The 27,081-nt window shown below is 36.7% G+C and overlaps 1 protein-coding gene across 3 annotated transcripts in view; it reads left to right on the forward strand.

Annotated features, from left to right (window-relative positions):
* Nucleotides 1-27,081, forward strand: part of EPC2 (enhancer of polycomb 2) — a 179,342-nt gene that overhangs the window by 95,872 nt on the left and 56,389 nt on the right. For all 3 annotated transcript variants that reach the window (XM_020984745.2, XM_020984746.2, XM_078146839.1), the window contains one exon: nucleotides 5,528-5,673. In XM_020984745.2, the coding sequence (XP_020840404.1) occupies nucleotides 5,528-5,673 (146 nt within the window). The remainder of the gene's footprint in view (nucleotides 1-5,527; nucleotides 5,674-27,081) is intronic.

Below are 27,081 nucleotides of genomic sequence, written 5' to 3' on the forward strand. Positions count from 1 at the left end.
ATACCCCATTCTACCTTCCCTTTCCCCTCCCAATATAATCCTCTCTCACCCCTTAATTTTATTCTCCAGATATGACCCTTTCATCTTCAGCTCGCCTTGTGCCCTCTATCTATATGTGTATCTATATATATACATATAATTTTTTCCCCTCCAACTACCCTAATACTGACAAAGGTGTCATGAGTTACAAATATCTTTCCATGCAGTGGTAGAGAATTAGGGAAGAACTCTCTTATGTCCCACTTCTACCCACTCCAGTCAGAGGGGAGAGGCCCTAATATTGTATTTCTCTCAATCTGTTGGTTACTTTACCAGGAGAAAAGTAGGAGATGGAGAGAGAGAGAGAGAGAGAGAGAGAGAGAGAGAGAGAGAGAGAGAGAGAGAGAGAGAGAGACAGACAGACACACAGACACACAGACAGACACACGCTTGGCTAGATAGCATTTCTGAAAAAAAGATCTAGGCACTTTAGTGGATGTGATCAACAGGAGTCAGTAGTTCAGTATGGCAACCAAAAAAGCTAGAATGACTGGAGTTTGCTTAAAGACAGGCTTAGTGTTCAGGAGCAAGGAGGTAAAAATCTCAGTGTATTCTGGCTTGGCCAAACCACATTTGGAGTTATATGTTCAGCTCTGGGTGCCACATATTTACAAAAGATATTAATAAGCTGGAAAATGTAAGTTTCTTGAAGGCAGGGTCTGTTTTTGCCTTTAAATCCCCAGCATCTAGTACCTGACACATAGCATTTTGTAGCATAAATGCTTGATTATTGATTGCAGTGCCCATTGGGAGGAGGACAAGAAAAATGGTGAGGGGCTTTGAGTTCATTACATGCGAAGATTACTTGAAGCAACTGGGGGATGTTTATGTTGGAGAAGAGGAAATTTAAAACAAACATGATGTCTCTTCATTAAAGGGCAATCTTGTGAAAGAGGGACTGGATTCATTCTGCTTGTCCCAGGAAAACAGAATTAAGAACAACGGTAAAGAAAATTTTCCTGTTATTTCTAGAGGTAAAACTATCCAAAAGTAGAATGGACTGCAGATACAGGAGGTACATATTAGGTTTACCCCTCACTAAAATAATAGTATTCATGCAAAGGCCAAATGACCATTTAAAAGGATTTGTGTTCATATAAGAGTTAGACAATATGGCTTCATATTTCTTCCAATTTTGAGGTTCTTTGAGATAACATTTTTCTCTTTGCAGTGAATTCTATACAATGTGGGTATTCTGTGGTTCAGGTAAACATACTATTGTTAATGTATCAGAATTAGTTGAGATTGATCTTCACCATTTATTGTTTTTATTTTTCCTTTGGAGAAGAGAAGATAAAAAGGGGAGGGAAGAATAAATGCTGGACAAATTAAATAAAATTAAAAAGAAAAAGAAGAGGTAGTCTTGGTAAAGTAGAGGCATGACAATAGATAGTAGAAGATGTGAGTAAAAGTGTGAGGAGACAGAGATAGTACAGTATTCATTAAACAGGTATTTTATGTAGGTATAGGGTATGAATAATTTTGATGATAATAGTCAATATTTTGATACGGTTTTAATATTTTGCTAAGCACTTTATATATGTGTATGTATGTATGTATGTGTATTACATAATTTAATCCTCATGACAGTCTTACCGTGTAGATGGTAAATCTCTTTTTATAGATGAGGAAACTAATGATAAAAAGGTTTAATTGACTTCCTCATAGTCACACTGATATTAAATGTCAGAGATGGAAATAGAATGACATTCTTTTCCTCATTCCAGTTTTTTTTTTAATGGGCAGTGGGGATTAAGTGACTTGCCCAGGGTCACACAGTGTTATGTGTCTGAGGCTGGATTTGAACTCAGGTGCTCCTGAATCCAGGGCCCGTGTTCTATCCATTGTGCCACCTAGCTGCCCCGTATTCCAGATATTTTGCCCTTACCGTGCTTCTTCTCTGAATTAAGATAGTAGATGTGTAAATTAGACATTGGGTAGTAAAGAAGGGATGGTGGTATAGAGGCAGCTGGTGACGCAGTGTATGAAGTGTTGAGCTTGGAATCAGGAAGACCTGAGTTCAAATTCAGCCTCAGACACTTATTAAATGTGTGATCCTGGGCAAGTCACTTAACATCTGTTTGCTTCAGTTTTCTCAACTGCAAAATGGGATTAATAACAATATCTTGCAAGGTTGTTGTGAGGATTATATGCGATATTTTTTTAAAAGTGCTTAGCATAGTGCCTGACATGTAGTAAGTACAATATAAATGCTTACTACCCTTCCTTTCCCTGACGGTGTAGGGGTAAGGTGGAGAGAGAAAGGCTTTGCTATGGTTCTGTTACAAATGGGAGGAGATAGTTTGGGATAAGTATAGGAAGCGAAAGCACAAGGAGATTTAGTGGTGGCATAGGTATGTACGAAGTTTCATGTTTGTGTGGGTTGCGGAAAAGGGATGGGTAGCCAGGGATTGCATTTACAATATGAAGAAATCAGGACGAAGTGGTGTACAGAAATGTCTCTTTCACATCTGGAACTGAGATAACAGGATGAGGAATGCCAGTGCTAGGGTTCACCTCCAGCACCTAGACAGTGACATTGTTGTCTTCAACTTCCTGGTCACCTTTGTTAGCATAACAGTTTTCACATAGAACCTCAATTCAGATCATCCAAAACAACAGGGTTCTGTGGAACACAGTTTGGGAAATGCTAGCATATGCTATCAGTGTAGACAGCACACACTTGAGAATCTTCAGTGATAGAAGGCATCCTTCCTGAATTGGTGTTCTGCAATTGGAGGCGGTGCTTAATGAGTGAATTTTTATAAATTCTTTGTGTAACCTAATATGAAAGTAGTATTTAAATCTGGTTTTCCCTCCCCCAAGACAGACTGTAATGTTGTTTACCTCCAAACATTTAAAATTCACATTCCCTATCTCATGTTTAAATTATTTTCACTAGGGATAGTTTTTCTCTGCTCAAGTTGGGATTCCTGGCAAAACACAGAGGCTGTAGTTTGTTCTCTGTAATGTCTTGACTTTTCTTTATCTTGCAATCAGGTATAAAAGAAAGCAGGCTGAAGGCAAACTGTCTAATTAATCAAAAGCAATTGAACTGAAAGCACAAATAAAGTATCTATTGCTTAAAACTTTTATTTTGTTGTTCAGTCGTGTTTGAACCCTTGTGACCCTATTTGGGGTTTTCTTGGCAAAAATACTAGAGTGGTTTGCCATGTCCTTCTCCTGCTTGTTTTACAGATGAGGAAACTGAGGCAAACAGGGTTAAATGACTTGCCCAGGGTCACCCAGCTAGTACGTGACTATGGCCAGATTTGAACTCAGAGTCTTCCTGATTCCAGGCCCTGTACTCTATTGACTGCACCACCTAGCTGCCCAAAACTTCTGTTAGCACAGTGCTAATAGTGCTGGGTGTCTGAACTTGTGATTATACATCCATTTGTTGGGTATTTTATAATGGAAATTTCTTTTGTTTGTGGCTTGATTGGAGGGCTGTCTTAGCTCCTTTACAACTCTCTGATTCTCTGATTCTTTGTGGGGAACTCCCTTTGTGGAAATTCTCTCTACTTTCTGATTTACAGCTTATCCATAACTTGTAGTTTTAAAAAATCATCTGGTGGTCATGAGAGTTTTAAGCGATCTGCCTATAATCACACAGACAGTGTACGTCAGAAGCAGAACTTAAACCCATGTCTTTTTATCTCAAGGCCAGTCCTTTATCCATGTAGGCGGCTTCTATTATTTGTGTGTTTTTTTCTCTTCGTGTTTTAAATTAGAAACAATTTTTTCCAGTGAACAAAAATCTATAATTTCTTTGGGGTGGAGAATTGGACAAAGAAAGACTGAAACCTTTATCACAAATATACATAGTTGATCAGAACAAAGTTCACCACTGGCCATGTCCAAAAAATGTACATTTGAATGTGTGCCTTCAATCTGTTACCTCTCTACAGGAGGTGGGGTATCATGCACTATCATTGGTCTTCTGAAAACATGGTTGATCATTGCAATGAACAGCATTCTTAAGTCTTTCGAAGTTGTTTGTTTTTGTTCTACTGATTCTGCATCAGTTCATACTGTTCTTCCCAGGTTTCTTGAAACTGTCTTCTTCATTATTCCTTATAGCACAATAGTGTTCCATTATGAGTGTTTCAAATTAGTTAACATTAATTTTTTAAGCCATTCCGTAGTTGATGGACATTCCCTTAATTTCCAGTTCTTTGCCACCACAAAAAGCTGCTATAAATATTTTTGTATGTGTGGGTCTTTTACCTCTTTTTTGATCTGTTTGGTGGTATAGGTCTAGTTAGGCTATTGCTGGGTCAGAGGGTATGCACAGTTTAATAGTTTTTGGGGTATATTTTAGGTGCTTTCCAGAATGTTTGTTCTTCTGTCCTCATGTATCTGTTATGATTAATATTCAGTATAAACCAAATATTATATTCCTCTGTGGAGCCTAGAGTAGCCCTGAAAAACTTAAGTATTTGCTTAAGCATAAATGTCTTACTGTTTGATGCAAAGAATTTAGACTTTATGTAAGTGTACATTTGAAATATTTTTGTGACAGTTGACTTAAGAATTTTTTAATTTCTATTTATCTTTCGAATATTATAATTGGTTTTTCTGTTACTTCTAAAGTAACTTGTTTCCTTTGTTCACCATTTACTGTAAACTTTTTTGTTTAGAACTACTTTTATTTATACATATCAAGCCTCTCAAAATAAAATAATTTCAGAATGCAAAAAATTTTCCTTAGACATTTTCATGGTTTAAGATACATATGCCTTATAGAAAATTTGTATAAATCTGATTTAGATTATGGATCCGTTGAAGCCTGAGAAATGTTTTTATTTAAAGAGTTAATATAGCTGAGGTCATGTTTATACATTTAATTACATAATTTTATTGCAATTAGTATTTTTTCTTTAAACTTTAAAAGGGTTTTATTTAGCTTTTTTTCTTTTTCTTTTTAAAAAAATTATTAGTATTACTTTCCAATGACAATCTCTGGGTAGGAATGTGAGTTGATAGGGAATGATGCATATGGGAAAAAAGAGCACTAATAAGTCATTTTATAGGGTGCACAGAAACAAGGGAGGGGAAGTGCGTAAAGAGAAACAGTAATTTGTTACCACCTTTTAAAGCTTGCATATACATACATATATTTATTTTAAATCCTGATTATAATATCTGCTATTTATGTGGTGCTTTAAGGTTTGCAGTATTTGATAGGAATTCACATCCTTTTTCTTGTCCTTTGTGACTTAAAGTATCTGTGATTATTGATTGTTGAATTTACAATAAAAAAAAAGAAAGATTGAATAACAAGAAACATTGCTGTTACTTCCTAGTGGCAACTACTGAGATTCCTTTCTGTAACAGAAATGTATATTTAAAAACACATTGCTCATGTGGTTTGTGCTTTTGCATTGTTTGAACTTTATTTTTAATTCTTGATGATGTTTAGTATTGTGTAACTTTATACTTTCCCTTGAGTTGAAGGACTCTCTTTCTCTTTAATTCTTCCTAGCTTTTAATCTGGACAATGAACAACCAGATTATGATATGGATTCTGAGGATGAGACATTATTAAATAGACTCAACAGGAAGATGGAAATTAAGCCTCTGCAGTTTGAAATTATGATTGACAGGCTTGAAAAAGCCAGTTCTAATCAGGTATAGTACTGAATAAAAATACAATTTTATCTTATTTTGTTGGTAATCTAATGAACAATTAACTCTTTTTTTGTTTTGTTGGCTGTTTAAAAAAATTCATTTGCTTTTCTTTGGATTTCTTGTGTTTGATACTCTGCAGTTTCCATTTATAATATCCTTTGAGTTCAACATATGCTGTTAGTTCAGACTTCATCCTGCCCTTTGAAAATATTTGAGAGAGACATTTGTAGATATATACTATTTTGATTTGGAGAGTAGCAGGAGGTAAGAAGTTAGATTGCTTAGCCCTTGTCACAGCTAGTCCACACAGTCTCATGTAAAGAAGCTAATAGTTTCTGCCATTCTTATCCCACTGACTGGCAGTGTTGACAATGTTTGCTTCTTGAGGAATCCTAGATGAGTCACCATAACAAAATAAATGCTCTTGTGAGTTATTGGCTTCTCAGTGGTGAGTTGATAGTGGGGAAGAAAGCTTTCAGAAGTACTGATGCAATACAGATGGCTCTTTTTAAGTCCCTGTCATAGTTTTGGAATATTTGAATTTAGAATATTCTTTCTAATATTTGCTAAACACACTTACCTTACTTTTAAAGAAAAGCTTGTATTTGTCAATCTACATATTTCTTGAAAGAATGGATGAAATGATAATTATTCCCTTTGTTCTTAACTTTGCTGAGGAACTCACTAAGCTATTTTTTATTAATTTATAATAACAGCATTTTTATAATGCTTTAAATTTTGCAAAATGCTTTAAATATATTCTCTTATTTGATTCTTACATCAACTTGATGAGGTAAGTGCTGTTATTGTCCCCATTTAAAACATGAAGAAACTGAGGCTAACAAACTAAATAATTCGCTAGGATCACACAGTTTATAATTTTGTGAGCGAGGAATTGAATTCAGGTCTTCCTCACTCCAAGTCCAACACTCTATACACTGTACTACTTGGCTGACTACTATTTTAAATGTAATCTTATTTCTCTTGATACCTTTCATTTCTATTTCACATTTATTTCTTTATATTTCTCTCCACCAGTGAGCTTTCTACTGAATAAATCTTTAAAAAGATAATGGGGGAAAAAGCACTTTAGCAAAGCCAACCAGCACATCAGCCATGTCTGACAGTATCTGCAGTATTCCATACCCATAGTCTTTCACCTCTGCAAAGAAGAAAAGGGCAGTGCATGTTATCAGCTCTTACTCTGGGCCAAAAAGAAAGTAGGTGGTCTAAGTCAGATCTACTATAGGTAGATTAGCTGACATTTGTGCTTAGATGTCAGAGGAACTGTATGTCTAGTTGTCCCTCCCTGGAGGTCTAGCAACTAGGTGTCAGGTTGGAAGGATGCAGATATTCCAAATGCAAGAATCTGAATAGAGCTGACCATGAAGTGAAACCTAGAAAAGACAGCAAGATATCAAAGAGAAAATCAGAACTAAAAACAGATTGGTCAGGTTAATGGAGAAGTTAAATGAGAGGTGTGAAGATCAGATACTACTGAGATAAGGTATCCTGTGGCAAAGTGGAGTTATACTCTTGACTCATTTGTTTTCTCTCTCCCTTCCCATTGTCTTAAAGGAGACATAGCTAGATTTCTGAAGGAAGAGGGTAGGGCACGAGCATTTACTAAGCCGCTGACGTGCCAGGCACTATTCTAAATGCTTGACAAATATTATCTCATTTGATCCTGATGAACCTGAAACTGAAGAATCTGCTAATTAGAGCTATTGTTATAATTTTAGTTCCAACTGCCTTTATATTTGCAAAGAAGCTTATGCTATACCATTAAACTTTTAATTAAAGGAAAACATTTTAATCATCTGAGTCAGTCAATAAATGTTTAGTAAGTGTGTACTATGTCCCAGGCCCTGTGCTAAGCACTGGGAATACAAAGAAAAACAAAAGACAATGACTGCTCCCAAAGTGCCCACAGTCTAACATGGGAGACAACATAGAAATAACTATGTACTACAAACAAGCTATATATAATATAAATTGGAAATAACCATAGAGGAAAGGCACTGGAATCCAGTGGTATTGGGCAAGGCTTCCTGTAAAAGAAATTTTAACTGAGACTTGACGGAAGCTAGGAGACAGAAATGAGGAGTCCTAAGCATGGGAGATAGCCAGTGAAAATGCCTGAAATTGGGAGACAGTTTCTTAGCAAGGAACAATAAAGAGGCCAGTGTCAGTGGATCATAAATTAGGTGATGGTGGGGAGAGGTTCTGAAGGTAGCAGGTAGCCACCGGAACTTTATTGAAATAAAGGATGACATAGTTGCTGTGGTGCTTTAGAAAAATCGCTTTGACAACTGAGTGGAGGATGGATTGGAGTGGCAAAATGGTTGAGGCTGGAAGATCAACCAGCAGGATATTTTCAGTATTCCAGACATGAAGTGGTAAGGGTCTTCACCAGGGTGGTGACAGTGTCAGAAAAGAGAAGGGGGAGATACCGAAGAGATGTTATGAATGTGAAATTGACAGGCTATAAGGTCTGATTGCATATGGAGGATGAATGAGAATGAGAAGTCAGGGATGACACCTAGGTTGTAAGCATCAGGGACTACAAGGATGAATATACCCTCATCAGTAATAGGGGAGTTTGGAAAGGGGGTGGGAGGTAGGGTTTTTGGGGGAAAGTTCAGTTTTGGACATGTTAAGTTTGAGATGTCTATAGGGCATCCAGTTGAAGATGTCTAATACATAAGGCAGTTAGGAATACGAGACTGAAGGTCAGCAGAGAGGTTAGGGCTCTTATCATTTGTCTGTAGACTATAGATATTAAAGAATTGTCACTTTAAGGTATTATATCATATGTTACCTTCGCTGATGCTAATAATAATTCACAATTACATAGTACTTTATTTTTTTCTTCTTACAATAGCCTTTTAATGTGTATAGTGAAATATCTTCCAGTTTTTAGAAAGATTAAGTCACTTGCCCAAAATCAAATAAATAGGACTTGAATTCAGGACTCCTGAGTCTAAATTCAGTGTTCTCACTACATTGTCCTTTCAGGCACTTTCAGATGTTTTATCATCAGCCTGTCAAATTAGTTCCTCAGACTAGCAGATTTTAATTAACTCATTCATAGTTTATAGGGTCCTGTCACTTTTTATTCAGTATTGATTTTCAAAATTCCTTACTGCCTGAACACTTTTCTCTGAAGTATAAATTTGTCTACTCATCTCTTTAGTCAAATGCAGCTTTTGTCAAGCCCCATCTTTTTCCCCCAACATTTTTTTGGGGGAAGAAATTACCTTCTTTTTTAGATACATAATTTTATTTGGAGGAAGTTTGTGTCATTCTGATTATGGATTTCGGATCTCAGGTTAAAAGTTTTGTGGAGATTTTCTAGGCTAAACTCCACATTTTACATAAGATGGAAATCAAGGTCTAATGGAGTTAAATTACTTGCCCCATGATCAAATTTCACTTCTTTCCCCAAAAACTTAGTTCTCTATTGTTTGCTAATTAAGCCCAAACTCCATGGTATGCTCTTCAAAGCTCGCCACAAAGCTGTCCTGTTTGTCTCCTATGACTTGTCACCACACTCTAATACTTGTTCTTCTCTGAGAAATAACCTATTCTTTTTTTCCCCTATACTGACTTCCTACTCATTCATCATCAACTCCAGCTCAGATATCTATCAAATAAGTATCAGTGGAATAGCTGAACTTTCATATCCCTGCAGCTCAAAATTTGTGGTCCTGGTAAATCTTCCTACTCAAGCACAAGTAATCTCTCTTGCCTCAGCACTTGGCATATCTTTTATGAAAATTCTGACTCTCTGGACTTTTTGCTTAGGTATACATTCTGTCTTCCTTTTTTTCATCTTTTTATGTGCTGTTTTCCCTCATTTTGATGTAAGCTCCTTGAGGGCAGAGACTTTTTCTTTTTATTTCTGTTTGTGTCCCCTGGTGCCTAGCCCAGTGCCTGGCACATAGTAAATACTTAAATGCTTGTTAACTTGGAGTTTAATCCTTTGTCTATCGTTTTATATTATTTGTATACATGTTTTATCTTCCCTAGTAGATTTTAAACTCCTTGAGGATAGGAAGGATCTTTTTTTAAATCTTTGTATTCTTGAGTGCCTAGCATAGTAGTTTGTGGGTAGAAGATTTTCAATAAATTAAATTAGTATTATAATTAGTACTCATACTTTTTCTGAAATTTTATTTAACAGTTCAAAAACTATTTAAATATTTGCTATGTGCAAGTCACCATAGCAGGTATTGAAGGAAGGCACTGTGAGTAGCAGCAAAAGTTAAATTGCTTCCCAGGTTTCCTTAAGAAGCCTCTTTTACTCTTGTCTTAAAGTATTGTGTTTGTTTGTTTTTACTACCCCATTCACTTTATATCTATCATTTCCAAGCTTAATTTACCCATGTGTCCATAGAATGGTACGAGTTGTTTAGCTTTCTGTGTTTGGATGCCGGAAGTGGTGCCATTTTGAGATCCATTTTGTCATATGGTCCCATCTCTCTGACTGATTAACCTAGTGCATTGGTTAAAAAAAAAATAGGCTCCGTAAACTTACGGTATTGTTATCATTATCCGATTCCATGGTGACTCTAGGATTGTGCAAGCCTCAGAATTAAATTTTATTACATGTGATAGTTGCTGATTTCATTCCCATTGCCTTTTCTTTATTTCTGACCTTCCCCCACCCACCAATTTAATTATGAATAATAAGCTAGTGATTATTGTTTAAGGCCTTATATATATTTTTATATAACTATTTTGGATTGTAGTAACTAAATTGGATTGCATAATGCTAGAAAATGAATATAATGTTATTGTTCATCTATTTGCTGAAATTTTGCTTGCTGTTTTTCCCCCACAGATTAGGTATCAGAAATCTTCAGTTCAAGGGATCAGATCCAGGATTTTAAGATGATTTTTTCCCTCCTCACTCCTTCTGGAGCTTAGACAGTCATTATTATCCCTTTAAGAAGGGGAGTTTAGATAGGTTTAAGGATTAGAATAGTTGGAAGATCTAAAGATTAGTGAATCAGAAGAGTTAATCAGTTAATGAATGTTTCAGAGGTAGTTTAGTGTTCTTCAAGAAGCACTGCATTTTGGAGTTAAAGGATTTGGGTTCATCTTGGGTCTTGTTACTTTCTGTGTAACCTTGTACAAATCATATAATCTTTCTTGACCTGTTTTCCTCCTCATTGAAATGAAGACATTAGATACTACGGTTCTTTTCAGCTTGAAGTCTTAGGATCTTTTGAAATTACAGCAGTTAATCAGTCATCAAATGTTTATTAAGCACCTACCATGTGTGAGTCATTGCCACACTTATAACTGGACTTAGAAGTACAAGGAATGAAACTGTCTTGTTCCTAGTGAGTTTAATAACACTTAGATATCCACAGTGAAAGCAAAAAAGAATGCTCTCTTATGCTCACGTCAGACTTATTGATGCTGACTTCTACTTTTATTGTCACTAACCTTTACCCCTCTTTCTCCTTGTTTTCTTTCTAGCACTCTTTTTATGCATTTGTATTTGTAACTCTTTCCTCTCATTCTTTTATTTATTTATTTATTTATTTACTTACTTATTTTTTAGGCAATTGGGGTTAAGTGACTTGCCCAGGGTCACACAGCTGGTAAGTGTCAAGTGTTTGGTCTGAGGCTGCATTTGAACTCAGACTTTAGGGCCGGTGATCTCTCCACTGCACCACCTAGCTGCCCCATTTCCTCTCATTCTTAACAGATTTTTAAACTTAAATATTTTATTGATGCTTTAAAAAGTTGATATACTTCTCAGTAACTCCTCTTCCTCTCAGTGCAGTCCTCACTTGTAACAATGAAGTATAATTAAACAAAACACATCAACACATTGGTCATATCTGACAGCATACGCCTCATTCTGCCCTCATGTAGTCCATCACCTCTCTGTCAAGAGGTCTTCTAAAGTCACAATTGGTCACTGCATTAATGAGTTCTAATATCTTTTGTTTTCCTTTATATTACTTTGGTCTTTATAGAAGGGATTCTTCTGGTTCTGCTTACTTTGTTTTATATTAGTTCTTAGAAGTCTTTTCAAGTTTTCTTATGGTCTTCATATTTGTTATTTTATATGGAGCAATAATATTCCATTACATTCATTTACTGCAATTTCTTCAGCCATTTCCCAATTGACGTGCATCCCTTTGCCTTTATCTATCTTTTAAAAATTTTATTAATTTATTTTGATTTATCAACAATCACTTCCATATGCTTTTGAGTTTAAAATTTTTCTCCCCCTTCCTCCCCATCACCCTCCCTAAGATGGCGCACAATCTGATATAGGCTATACACTTACATTCCGATTAAACATATTTTCGCATTAGTGAAGTTGTAAGTATAAATTAAAACAATAGGAGGAACCATCAGAAAGAGGAAACAAAACTCAACAGAAGAGGAAAAAAAATGATAGGATTCAACTTCCATGGTTCTTTCTTTGGATGTGGATAGCATTTTCCATCACAAGGCCTCTGGAGATGTCTTAGATCCTTGTAATGCTGAGAAGTGTTAAGTTTATCAGTATTAGTCATTGTAGAATGTGGCTGTTATTGTGTACAAAGTTCTCTTGGTTCTGCTCACTTCACTCAGCATCAGACCATATAAGTCTTTCCAGATTTTTCTGAAGTCAATCTGTTCATCATTTCTTATAGCACAATAGTATTCCATTACATTCATATACCATAACTTGCTCAGCCATTCCCGAGTTGATGGGCATCCTCTCAATTTCCAATTCTTTGCCATCACAAAAAGAGCTGCTGTGAATATTTTTGTACATGTGGGTCCTTTTCCCATTTGTATGATCTCTTTGGGATGCAGCCCTAGAAGTGCTATTGCTGGGTCAAAGGGTATGTGCATTTTTATAGCCCTTTGGGCATAGTTCCAAATTGCTCTCTAAAATGGTTAGATCATTTCACAACTCTACCAAGAATGTGTTAGTGTTCCAATTTTCCCACATCTTCTCCAACATTTATCATTTTCCTGTTTTGTCATGTTGGCCAATCTGATAGATGTGATGTAGTACCTCAGAATTGTTTTGATTTGCATTTCTCTAATCAATAATGATTTAGAGCATTTTTTATATGACTATAGATAGCTTTAATTTCTTCATCTGAGAACTGTCTGTTCATATCCTTTGACCATTTATCAATTGGGGAATGCCTTTATCTATCTTGAATTACCTTTTTGTTGTCTCATTTCTTCAATCTATCATTACTCCTTACATCATCTGTTTTTTTTCTCTTACTCTACTTCTCTCCCTTTGTCCCTTCTCTTGACTCCCTCTCTACCTTCTTAATTGACTGAAATAGCACAGAATTATAAAATCTTAGACTATTAGATTTGGAAAGGACCCTAGGGTCGTTTAGTTCAGCCTTATTCAGTGCAGCAATGCCTTGTACAACATACCTGACAGATGATCATTTATTCTGTTTTTGGATACCTTTCATAGCTCAGAACTCATCACTTCTGGAGGCAGACTTTCATTTTAGGACTTGTCTGGTTTTTACTCTGTTTTGTGTTGTACCAAAATCTTATTCCTTCAAAGCCTTATTCCTTCCTGATCTTAGTAATTCTAAAGAAACAACACAAAATCATAAAAGACATGTCAGTTTTTCAGATTTTTGCAGGAAATTATGTCAGTTCTCAATTGTTTCTCCAGGCTAACCATTCTATAGTTCAGCTGGCATATGACATTATTTTTCAGATATTTCACAATATTATTTGCCCTCTCATGTACATTCCAATTTTATCATTGCCTTTTTAAAGATGTAGTTCCAAAAGAATTGTAAATATGGTCTAATCAATATAGAGTCCTCCACTGGGATTGTTAAATTTTAAAACTTGGGCACCATACATCTGTTGAAGAAGCCTAAGTTTGTAGAAGTATTTTTAGTGCATAGCCAAATCACATTGTTGTCTTATGTTACACATCTCGTGAGCATCTGGTTAATGAAAATTCCAGAGTACGACAAACTGGGGTGGGGGTGTGTGTGTGTGTGTGTCTGTGTATCTGTCTAGATGCTTTTTGTTTTTGGCGAGGCAGTTGTAGTTAAGTGATTTGCTTAAGGTCACACAGCTAGTAAGTGAACTCAAGGCCTGCTAACTTCCAGGGCCAGTGCCCTATCCACTGCGCCACCTAGCTGTTCCTGTCTAGATACTTTTAAATCTTAGATGTGTCTTCCGTGATATTATCTATCTTTCTTAACTTTGCCCCTATTGTCTCCAAAGTTGACAATCATGCCTTTTGTTACCATCTGAGTCATTGGTAAAAATATTTAAAGAAATAGGTCCAATGATGGTGGCATTCCATTCGTGAGGGTAACTTAGCAATCAATCAGTGCTCTTCTGATCAATACGGTAGTGCTTATCAGTGTATAATTTACCATTATGTCATATGACTCATTATGGGAGGTTTATTTTGAAACATGCTTTGATGAGATCAAAATATGCTATGCCTAAAGCATTTACCTGCTTTTGTTAGCTTGTATTCCTGTCACAAAAAGAAATGAGTTTGAGTTAGACATTACTAATGTTTAACCCGTATTGATTCATAGTGATTTCTAAAATCTTTTCTAAATAAAACATATGTTTAATAATCTGTTCTAGAATTTTTCTAGGGATCAACAATGAAATGGGAACTGGACAGAGGAAAGGACATTGAAACTATTCCTAAAGTTTGACTGATGTATGTCATTGTCCATCATGAGAGACCAAGAGACTCTAGTAACACCTAGTAAATCCTTGATCCACTTGCTAGATGAAGAGACAGAGTAACAAAGGCAAAACTAGTTTAGAATATAAAATTATATTGAAGAGAATTACAAAAGATTTGGGGCAATATTGCTATAGAAGACAGTGGGGTGTAATGGAAGGAAAAAACAGATAATTGAAAGCTTAATGAGAACTTACCAAGCAGAGTTATGATGATGACATTTAAGGATGAAACTGGAGAGGGAAGACCACAAACAGATGAAAGAAGGGGAAAAAAATGCCTAAGATTTTTATGACAAACTCTTTTTCCACAGTCAAGGATAGCTATCACATTTGGACTCTTAACATCCAAGTCCTACATGTGCTTATAGAAAATGTGGAAATGGCATTTAAGAAAATAAAAAATGGGCAGATAAGCTTGATTCTACTGAGTGTATCAAAAGCTAGTCTATCCTAGTGATAATATAATTTTGAGAGCATCAATGGATTGATTCTGTAGGAACCTGAAGAAGAAAATATTAAAGTATCTTTGGACATTATTATTAGTTTTAAAAAAATACAACCAAGAACACATAAATACCCAACGACATGCCTTTCTCACCTAGAAAGGTTTGTGGGAATAATGTACAAATTCATTAATGGTATCCTTGATGAAGTTGTAGATTTTTATAAATTATAATTTACGTCTTTATCATCATGACCAAAGTTGTGGAGAAAAAAGATCTCAGTGGGGTAAAAGATCTTAGTGGGGTTATTGTTAAGTTAACAGTATTATGTTTGGTAGAACAGAGTAATACCTTAAAGACTTTCCTTCAACAAGGTTTTTCATATCAAAATTATATAAAGTCCTTGAAGAATGTAACAGAGACAGCAATTTTGTTTCATGAATCTCTTAATATTAACTTGAATTTTAGGAAGATCAGTTCAATTTGACAGCTGAGTAGGGGATGGACTGTAGAAACTTGAGGCTGGGAGACCAACCAGCAGACTGTTACAATAGTGTAGACATGAGGTAATGAGGGCCTGCACCAGGGTGGTGGCTGTTGAAGATAGAGAAGGGAGAATATAGAAGAGATATTATGAAGATATAATCAATAGAACTTGGCACATGATTGATTATGCAGGGGAAAGACTTATGAGCTTAGGTGGCTGGGAAGATGGTGATGTCTTGTATAGTAATAGGAAAGTTAAGAAATGGGCTAGGGTTTTTTTGGAGAAGATAATGAGTTCAGTTTTAGACGTGTTGAATTTAGGTTTATGTCTATGAAGCATTCAGTTCTAGATGTCCAGTAGGCAGTTGGAGATATGAGCCTGGAGGTCAAGAGAGGGAGGTTAGGGCTGAACAAATAAATCTGAGAATCATCTACATAGTAATAATTTGAATCCATGAGGATTAACACCCCCCCCAAAAAAAAAATCATTGATAAAATAACAAAGACTGCCAACTCATATACCTACTTTCCTTTCTCTGTAAAATCTTTATGAAATGAAACTGCACATATATTCAGGGCATGCTTGATAAAGGTATTAAAATGAAATAGTTACATGGTGGACACATGTAGGTGATAACATTCGATAAATAAAAAATTATGTAGGAAATGTGGCATACTTTGAAGTATACTCTCAAAGAAAAATATCATTGAACAAAAGACAGGCAGCTCGTGAGAGGGAGAGATGACTAGTGGATAGCTTCTATAACCCATTAGTGTTTTGCACTGTTAAGAGACTACGGCAAGTTTCCCTAGGACACTTAAGTTTGCCACCATTGAGAAGGCAAGAAATATAGTACCTGTTATACATGCTAAGTCATGCAAAATATATTTCCACTTTAGACATATTGTGGGGAAAAAAAGAAAAGAAAATATGCTTCAATCTGCACTCAGGAGTCCATTAGCTCTCATTTTGAAGATGGTTAGCATTTTTTCATCATGAGTCCTTTGAAATTGTTCTGGATCATTGTATTGATCAGAGTTGCTAAGTCTTTCATAGTTCATTATCTTTACAGTATTGCTGTTACTGTGTACGTCGTTCTCCTGGTTATGTTCACTTCACTTTGTTTCAGTTCATAAAAGTCCCCAGGTTTTTCTGAAACCATTTCTTTCATCATTTCTTACTACACTAGTGTTCCATCACAATCATATAGCATAACTTTTTGATCTATTTCCCAATTGATGACCGTCCTCTCAGTTTCTAATGCTTTGTCACCACAAAAAAAGCTGGTATGAATGTTTTTTGTACTTATAGGTCCTTTTCCTTTTATGTCTTTGGGGTATAGATCTAACTGGCAATATTGGTGGGTCAAAGAATATGCACAATTTTATAGTCCTTTAGACTTAGTTCAAAATGGTTGGACTAGTTCATAGCTCCAGTAATAGTATATTAGTGTACCCATTTTCCTATATCCCTTCCAGCATTTGTCATTTTTCTTTTCTGTCATCTTACTCAATTTGATGGATGTGAAGTGATACCTCAGAATTGTTTTAATTTGCATTTCTCTAATAATTAGTGGTTTAGAGCATTTTTCATCTGACTATTAATAGCTTTGGTTTCTTCTGAAAATTTCCTGTTCATATCCTTTGTGTATCAGTTAAGGAATGGCTCTTTTTTTTTTTTAAATAAATTTGGCTAAGTTCTTTATATATTTTAGAAATCAGACCTTTATCAGAAAAACTGGCTGTATACATTTTTTTCCCCAGTTTCCTGCTTTTCTTCTAATTTTGGCTGCATTGGTTTTGCTTATGTGAAACCTTTTAAAATTTAATTTACTAAAAATTATTCCTTTTGCAGCCTGTAATCTTTTCTAACTCTTGTTTGGTAATTAACTTTTCCCTTTTCTGTACAACTAACAGGTAATTTTTTTTGTTTTCTCTTGATTTGCTAATATTACTCTCTATGACTAAATCACATTCCCATTTTGAGCTGATCTTGGTATATGGTGTGAGGTGTTGGTCTATGCCTAGTTTCTGCCAGACTGCCTTGCAGTTTTACCAGCAGTTTTTGTCAAATAATGAATTCTTGCCCCAACAGCTAGTTCTTTGGGTTTATCAAGAACTAGGTTGTATTTGCTTCCATATATTGTGTAACTAATCTGTTCCATTGATCAACCACTCTGTTTCTTATCCAGTACCAAACTGGTTTTGTTGATTACTTCTTTATAGTGTAGTTTGAGATCTGGTACTGCTCACTCCTCATTGTCAGCCTCTCTTTGACCTGCAGCCTTTGACCCTATTGTTCACTCTCACCTCTGTGATATTTTCTTCCCTAGGTTTTCAGGATTCCACCCTCTCCTACCCATCTGACTGCTGCTTCCTCTTCCAGATCATGCCCTCTTACCTGTAAATGTCCCTCAGGATTTTGTCTTGGTTCTACTTCTTTTCTTCCTATATACTACTTCAGTTGATTTGATCAGCTTCCGTGGATTTAATTAGCATCTCACTCTGCTCGCAGTTCTCACATCCAGCTGTCCTGCCCCAATCTCTCATGTTTCTCACATTTCCAGCTGCCTTTCAGACATCTTTTAACTGGATGTCCAGTAGACATCTTAAACTCAACATATTTAAAACAGAATTCATTATCTTTTCCCCTAAATTTTCCTCCCCTCCTACCTTCCCTATTGCTGTAGAAGGCAACACCATCCTCTCCTCCAGGCTCACAACTTAGGAGTCATCCTTCCCTATCTCCCAGCACCCGCCTTCCCCCTACCCCCCTATAAAATCTGTTGCCATGGCCTGTTGGTTTCACTCAAAAATGTCCCCTTCTCTTCTTTGACACTGCCACCGCTCTGGTACAGGCCCTTGGTGCATACCAAGACAATTTCAATAACTTGCTGGTGGATATGCCTGTCCTGAGTCTCTCCCCACTCAATCTATCCTCCATTCAGTTACCAAAGTGATTTCCCTAAAACGTGCAAGTCAGACCATGTCACCCCTCTACTCAGTAAACTCTGGTGGCTCACTATTGCTACTAGAATCAAATACAAAATCCTCTGTTTGGCATTCAAACCCTTCATAATCCAACCCCCTCCAACCTTTCCAGTCTTCTTCTACCTTACTGTATGACATGGGCTTCCTGGCTATCCCTCTTACCTGGAATACTCTCCCTCCTCTGCTCTGACTTCTGGCTTACTTTAAGTTCCAAGTAAAATCCCATCTTCTGCAAGTGGCCTTTCCTGGCCTCTCTTAAATCCATTGACTTTCCTCTGTTAATTATTTCTCATTTGTCTTGTATATAGTTTGTTTATACATATTTGTTTATTGTCTCCTCCGTTAGATTCTAAACTCCTTGAGAGCAGAGACTGCCTTTTGCCTCTTTTTGTTTTCCCAGTCTTAGCAAAGTGCCTAGCATATAGTGGGCACTCAGTAAATGTTTATTGATATGCTGGGAGATCCAGATTCAGGCCCTGTGCACTGCCCTCTGCCAGGTGGAATGGATTCAGAGATATGCTGAGCCAGCTTCTACCACTTAATAAGCTGATTGTTAAATATTCATCGTGAGCAGTTATACTTAGAAATTGACAAATGCTACAAATGAGAACTTGGATTTGTTGATCAACCAGGCATAAGCAAGTATGTTTAATAATGCAGATTAAAATTAAAATGTGTCCTATGCACATTTTTTTTTCTGAAGAGCTGGTTGTTAAATATTTACCAGCATACTCTTGGGTGAACTGAGCTGTAGCACAGCCCACTTTTTCGTTCAACTGTCCCAGAATGACTAATAGTCTATGCTCTTTGCCCCTGTCCTGGTGCAACTGCCTTGTGAGTATTATTTATTCATCAACTATCCACTATTATCTCTCTGGCTAACAATCTTCCATCACATATTATTCTTCCCATCCCTGAATTACTCAATCACAGATCACACCAAGGAACAAACTGTCTCTACTCCTTATTTCCTATTCTGTCATCTCCATAGTCTTCAACCCCACTCCATCCATGTCTGACTAGTCTTCATCGTTTATCTTCCCTTCTGTGGTCTTCATCATCTCTCTATCAGTTCTTTTCCTATTGACTTCAAACATGTCTAAGTCTCATCTATCCTTAAAAAAAAACCACTGAAATCTTCCAACCACTCAAGTTATCATTCCCCCCTTCTCAGCTAGATTCCTAGAAAAAATAGTCTGCATTCATTTATTATATTTCCTCTACTCTCAGTTACTCTTCAACCCTTTGTAATCTGGTTTCCAGTATCATTGCTTAATTGAAATTTTTCTCTTCAAAATTATGGGTATTCTTAATTGCCAAATCTTTAAGTCTTTTCTTAATCCTTATTCTCCTTGACCTTTTCCCCATATTTGACACAGTTGACCATTCTTCCTTTTGATATACTCTCTCTTCTTTGTTTTTTGGGTTTTTTTTCTTTGTGTTTTTTTTGTAGTTGTTGTTGACGCAGCTATCTTTTCATTCTCATGTCAGTCTAACACCCCCCTATCTTGTTTGCTGTCTTATCATCCATGTCATGTTACCTAACTATGAGTGTTCCCCAGTGCTTTCCTCTGTCTGTATTCTCTTTGTGACTCCATTAGCTCCTATGACTTATTATCTATTCAGATGATTTATATAGGTCTGTATGTTGAATTCTTGTTTTAAGTACCTCATATCCTTATGAGCATGGATTGTTTTTTTACATGTATTGTATGCCTAGCACCTAACAAAGTACCTGGCATGTTGTAAGTACTTAATACTTGTTTGACTGACTGATTTAATACCCACCTTGTTGAAATCACTGATGCACTGTGGTGGATTCATTTTGCTATTTTTCGGGGCACGTAGGTGGTGCAGTATAGAGCACTGGCCCTGAAGTCAGGAGTACCTGAGTTCAAATCCTGCCGCAGACCAAATACTGGACACTTACTTAGCTGTGTGACCCTGGGCAAGTCACTTAACCCCAACTGCCTTAAAAAAAAACCCAACAACAACACATTTTGCTATTTTTCCTGTTGTCCATGATTTTTCATAAGTTACTGCCAGTGGCTGTGAGATTAGTTCTTCCTGTTCTTTCCACTTTCTAGGATGTCATTCCTGTGACCTTAGAAGGACCAAGATTAAGTTATACCTGGGAAAGGCTTCTTGTAGAAGATCAAATTTTAGTTGATACTTGAAGGAAGGTTAGAGACCGAAAAAGGAGAGAGTTCCAGATAAGGGGAACATCCAGTGAAAATGAATGGAGTAGGGAGGTGGTTTTGTGTTCAAGAACATTGAGTTGACTGATCAGTGGATTACAGATCTGGGGATAGGAAGAAGTAGGGTGTAAGAAGACTGGAAAGGTATAAAGTGGGCCAGTTTATAAAGGCATAAAAAGCCAAACAGAGGATTTTATATTCAATCCTAGAGATGATAGGAAGCAACTAGAATTTATTGAAAAAGGGAGTAACAAGATCAGACTGCATTTTAGGAAGATCAGTTTGATGACTCAGTAGAAGATGGATGGGAGTGGGGAAAGACTTGAAGTAGGGAGACAAAACAGGCTTTTGCAAAAATCTCAACTGGAGATGCACCAGGGTGGTGGTGATGTCAGAGGATAAAAGGAAGTGTATGTAAGATATGATCTCAAGGTAAAATCAACAGGTTTTAAGCAAAGGTTATTATGTAGAGGGTGAGATAGAGAGGAATCCAGGATAGCACCTAAGTTGTAAGGCTGAGTGACAGAGCTGCGCATCCTCCATAGCAGTTCTAACACCTTTGGTGAGCATAAAGACACCTTGCTTAATAATGAAAGGATTGTAGAAAAAAGTTACCTTCGTGTTACATCTAAATGGGCATGGAAGACACCTTGTTGGAGAAGAGCCTTTAAGGCAACATTTTGCCCTTTTGAATCAAATGCTTTTTATAGTCAACAAACATTAAGCACAGCGGGTTCTTGTATTCTCTACAACTTTCAGGCAACTCCATGACTGTAAATGTTGTCTGATATAGAATATCCTTTGTGAAATACCAACTGTTTCCTTCCCAGACCATCGTCAATGATGCCCTTGATGTATGTGTGTAGATTATTTTGTAGAGATAGGAAAGTGACATATGAGTTGGCAGTTAACTCATGTTCTTTGTCACTTTAAAAAAAAATAAAATAAAGTCTGAGGTTCCATCCCCCTCCAAAGAAAAGAGTAAGTTTTTATGGGAAAAGATATTGAGCACAGTTCTGGAAATGTTGAATTCAAGATATCTTTGAGACATCCAGTTCAAGATGTCTAGTAGGCAGTTGGAGATGAAAGACTAGAGTTCAAGTGAAAGATGAGGGGTAAACAAATAGATTCAAGAATCATCTGCATAGAGATGCTAGTTGAATCCGTGGAAGCTTGATTCCATCTATGAGAAAAAATATAGCAGGAGAAGAAAAAGCCTAGGACAGAGCCTTTAGTGACATCTATGGTTAGCAGGCACAACCTGGATGAAGATCCAGCAAAGGAGACTGAGGAGTAGTCAGACAGGTAGTAAAAGACTCATGATAGAGCACTGTATGAAGAAAAGAGTTTAAAAGACTGCATCAAAAACTTAAGGCTTCAAGAAGACTAAGGATCAAGAAAAAAATCATTGGATTTGACAAGAAATTATTAGCATTTTTGGAGAGAGAACCTTTTGTACAATCCCCTTCTCTTCTCTGACACTGCCACCACCTTGGTGCAAACCCTTGTTACTTGATACCTTGACTACTGGAATAACCTATTGATGGGTCTCCCTGCTACAAATTTCTACCTATTTCAGTCCATCCTTTACTCACTCAGCTGTCAGCCTAATGGACTGGTCTGACCCTGTCATTGTTATCCTGTATGGCTCACACATGTCTTCTCTACTCCCTCCCCCACAAATAAACATTACTGGTTCCCTATCACCTCCAGAACTAAATCTATTATCCTCTAGCACTCAAAAGCCCTTCATAACCCTATGGAGGACACCTCCCACCCCCAACACATACCTTTCTAGTCTTCTTATATTTCCTTCCTTTCCCTTCTCCCCATCCCACCCCATTCCCTTTTCCTCCTAGTATTCAGTCCGGTGACACAGGCCTCCTTCCTTTGCCATGAACAAGACATTCTGTCTCCCAACTCTAGGCATTTTCACTGGCTGTTTCTCCCTGAAATTCTCTCCCACATCTCTCATTCTTGGCTTCCCTGGCTTTCTTCAAGTCTCAGATAAAATCCCACTTATTATAGGAAACCTTTTCCTTTTCTAATGCATTCCTTCCACTGATTATTTCCAATTTATCCTGTATATAGCTTTTTTGTACATAGTTGTTTTCGTGTTATCTTCCTTTTTAGACTATGAGCTCCTTGACAGTAGGGGCTGTCTTTCTCCTTTCTTTGTATCCTCAGTGCTTAACACAGTTCCTGGAACATAACAGGTGCTTAATAAATGTTTATTGACTGATTGATGGTTTCTGTTCAATGATGAAGTCAAAAGCTACATTGCAGAGCATTAATAAGAAAGTGAGAGGAAAGAAAGTGAAGGTATCAATTGTAGATGGCCCTCCTAAGGAATTCAGCCACCAGAGGGCAGAAAGATGGAGGATGATTGCTAGTAGTAGTGTATGGATCAAGTGAACATTTCTTTTTTTGAGAATTTTTAATAGAGTTATTAGACTAAAGGGGCAAGATGAGATTCGCATTCTCTAACATGGCCAATATGTATATTTCATTTGCTACAGTTTGCATATTTATCACCAGAGATGGTTTTTACTTCAGATGAGAGAGTGGGGAAGTAAATTAGTTTATAGTGATAGATTTACAAATATAAGAGCATCAATAAAAAAATGTTTAAATGCAGAGAGAAAAAATTAAAAAATGCAGTAGACGTAAATAGAGCAATTTTTTTAGTATTTTGTTAAATTACTTAAATATTGTATATATGTATGTATGTCTTAAAAATTGTATGTAATAGAAGTTTGCGGTTTCTTGTGAAAGTCTCTTGTTCATTTTTGTATGTTGAAATGTTTCTGTTTGTTAAAGTTTGCAATAAAGAAAATTTTCAAAACAAAAGTGGAGTCATTTCTCAAATGTCTATGTAACAGCAAACCACTGAATTGTTAGGACAGCAATTGGAATTCATTCCAAAATAGATGAAAGGATAAAACTTTGAGGCTATGGCATGCAGCTAAAGCCTTTCCATCCTGACCTTTAAAATAAATTATTGGTGCCCCTCAAAAGTTAAATATATGGAATAGACATTTAACGTACACTGTCACCATTTCCAAAAGAAGTTTAATCAGTGTAAACTAATTGTTCTGTTGAGGGAACCAAAAGAACCTAGAAAAGCATGTGGTAGCCAGAGGTAATACTATTTTAGGATATAAATTTAAAGTCTTAGAATTTGTTTGTAAAATCCTAAGTAGAAGAATACTTCAAGTTCATGAGTAATGAGAAGATGTGGTGAGGAAAACAAGTTCACAGGTGGCAAGGCAGATATTCAGAGATCATTTAAAGAGGTCTACAAACTATAAAAACATGGAAAAAAAAACTCAGGATTTTTATAACAAAATATTTTTCACGTCAGTGAAAGTGGAGCCGGCATGTATGGATCTTTAACATTAGCCTCCAATGTAGCATAAAAAGTAGATATAGCACTTAAGAAAACAGAGATCGGGAGGGCAGCTAAGTCAGAAAGTTATAGTAGAAACAACACAGTTTTGCAGGTACTAAATAAAAAAAATTTTAAGCTAGCTAAAAGAAAGGAAGGTACCAAACGTTTGGAAAGGATTATTAACTATTACCACTAAGTATCATTTGAGGAAATATTAATAATTGCATACACGTTTTTCTACATTTCCAATTCTATAAAATTTTTATGAGATTAATGTGTGCTACATCCTGGGCGTCTTTGATAAGGGTATTAGGAAGGAACAGACAAGCTTCTAGTATTTTACTGGATCACATATTTACAGTCACACTGCTGCCTTAAAGCTGCAGAGAATACAAGATCCCACTATGTGTATTGTTTGTTGGCTCTTAACAATTATTTGATTTAATATAATTCAGCAAATATTTTATTGTGTGCTAGGCATTCACTGTACTAGGTGTTGGTGATAAAAGTACAAAGAATGAAACAATCTCTGCTTGCAATGAATTTATATTCTAATCATGTAGAAAACAAATGTGTATATATATATATATACATAGCATAAATATAAAGTTAATAAATTTAATATATACAGAGTACATGCAAAATACTTACAAAGTAAATACAAGGTAGTTTAGTGTGTGTGGGGGGGGTTACGCACTAGTAGTTAGGGGATGAAAAAGGGCTTCATTCAGAAGATGGTGCCTAATTTCTACCTTAAAGGAAGAGAGAGACCCTGTGAGGTATAGGTAATGAAGGTGTGTGTGCTAGGTATGTAGGATAGAAAGCCAGGCTATACAACTGGGAATTGGAGTGTCTTAAATGGAGAACAGACAGATCAATTTGGCTGAATGGCAGAGAGGAGGAAGAGGAGGCTCATTGTCCTATGAGACTAGAAAGTTAGGTTGGGGCTAGTTTGTAAAGGGTTTTAAAAGTTAGATTGAAGAGTAATTACAGGGTATGTACAATAGGGTAATCTCTGGAGTTGGTCAAGTAGGGAGGTCAAGTAGTCAGATTTGTGCTTAAGAATTACTTTGGCCGCAGATGAAGAATGAGCTGGAGTGAGGTGAGCCTTGAGGCAAGAAGACCAATGTGGCTGTTGGAGTTATCTAGGTCAGAGGTGATGAAGACTGAAGTAAGGTGGTAACTGTGAGTAAAGAAAAGGAGTTGGATGCTAGAGATGTTGTGAAGGTTGAAATGGTAAGATTGGGTAACTGGTTGGATATGTGGGATGAGTGAGAATGATGAGTCAGTGATAATGCTGAAATTACAAACCTGAGAAACTAGAAGGATAGTGGTGGTCAAAAAAAAGAAGGAAGTTTAGATGGAAAGTTAAATGTTCAGTTTTAGACGTGTTTGTTGAGTTTAAAATGTCTATAGGATATCCAGTTTGAAGTGTCTAATAGACAATGAGTGACTGGAGACTGAAGCTTGGAGAGTGGGGTTGGATATGCACAAACACTGCATATGTATACATACATATGTATGTACGTGTCTATGTCATCTCAATAGAGATGGTAGTTATACCTGTGGAACTATTAACGTGAGGTAAGAGAGATAATACAGAGGGAGAAAAGAAGAGGATCTGTGACACATTGAAAAAAAAAACAAAACAGCTTTGGAGAAAGAAAACTCAGTTTTGACAGATCTTTGGGGAGTGAAAATCCACTTAGTGGCTATGATTTGGATCCTGAACCAGCAAAAGAGATCAAGATAGGTATGAGGCAAACTAGGAGAGAATAGTATCACAAAAAACAAAAATGGAGAGAGTCCCTAGGGAAAGAGGGGCTATTTAGCAATGTGAAATGAAGCATTAGGACTGAATCTCAGAACCATCAAAATTTACAATTAAGAGGTTATTGGTAACTTTGGATGGAGTGGTTTCAGTTGAGTAGTTAAATTGAAAGCCAGATTTCAGAGGCTTGAGGAGGGAGAACAGAAAGTAGATGCATTGAATATAATCACTTTTTTGAAGGAATTTGATGAGAAAGGGAAGGGAGATCTGTGATGAGAGTGAGTTCTTTTCTATCCATATGTCTTTTATCAGATTCTCAAGAAACCACACACTAGAGATTTAGAGCTAAAAGGAACCTTAACAGGCATCTAGTACATTCCCAACCTTCTGGGAAAACAAGTTCCAAAGAGGTTTTGTGAGTGCTCTGAGGCTGCACAGATAGTAATCAACAGAGTTGATATTCAGGACTCAAGTTCTCCAACTAAATTGAAATTCTTCCTACTGCAGATTACTGTTTCCAGAACTGAGATAATTTTGTTCATTCTCCTGCTGATTAGTGTCAAGTAGGTCATAAGAGCACAGATAGGTATGTTTGCCAAAGGTGATTACCAGCCCTGGGGCTGAGCTACCTTAATTGGTTAGTAAGTAAATGCAAACTCACTTAGTCTACCACATCTAGGCAGCTCCATATGATGATGACCATGCTTCATGTATAGTAGAGTTGTCCACCTAGGCCATCTTCCCATCCGTTTTTCTGGCCTCTCCACCCTTTTCCACCGAGAGTATGCCTCCACCCACCCCTTTTCTATTTTCTCCTCTGGTTACAGTAGTCAAATCAGTACCACCCTTGCTTTTGGAAAGGGCGTACCAGGGCAGCTAGGTGGCACGGTGGATAGAGCACTGGCCCTGAATTCAGGAGGACCTGAGTTCAAATCTGGCCTCAGACCAAACACTTGACATGTACTAGCTGTGTGACTCTGGACAAGTCACTTAACCCCAATTGCCTTAAAAAAGGGGGGGGGGGCATATCATTCAGCTGCCCTATAGCAACTTCCTTTTCCTTTCCTTCCCACCACTTATGTTTGGATTATTTCCACCATTCCATTTTAGAATATAAGCTCCTTGAAGGCAGGGACTATGTAGCTTTAATATTAGTAGTCCTACTGTTTTCCACAGTGCTAGGCACTTCGCAAACATTTAATACATTTTCATTGATTTAAACCACTGGATATTAAATTCAGAGTACACCTGGAAGAGAGATTCCCTGTGGTTGTAGAGGTCCTCCAGATACTCCTCTTTGTGGATGACATTGTATTGATTTTATCAACTCCCTGAATGTTGTTTTGCCTTCTTATTAAGACTCATAGTTATCCATAACAGAGGAACCAAGTGGTTGAAGAT

This window comes from Phascolarctos cinereus, unplaced genomic scaffold (genome assembly GCF_003287225.1).
Source record: "Phascolarctos cinereus isolate Bilbo 61053 unplaced genomic scaffold, phaCin_HiC Scaffold_726;HRSCAF=1367, whole genome shotgun sequence".
In the NCBI taxonomy this organism is placed as follows: Eukaryota; Metazoa; Chordata; class Mammalia; order Diprotodontia; family Phascolarctidae; genus Phascolarctos; species Phascolarctos cinereus.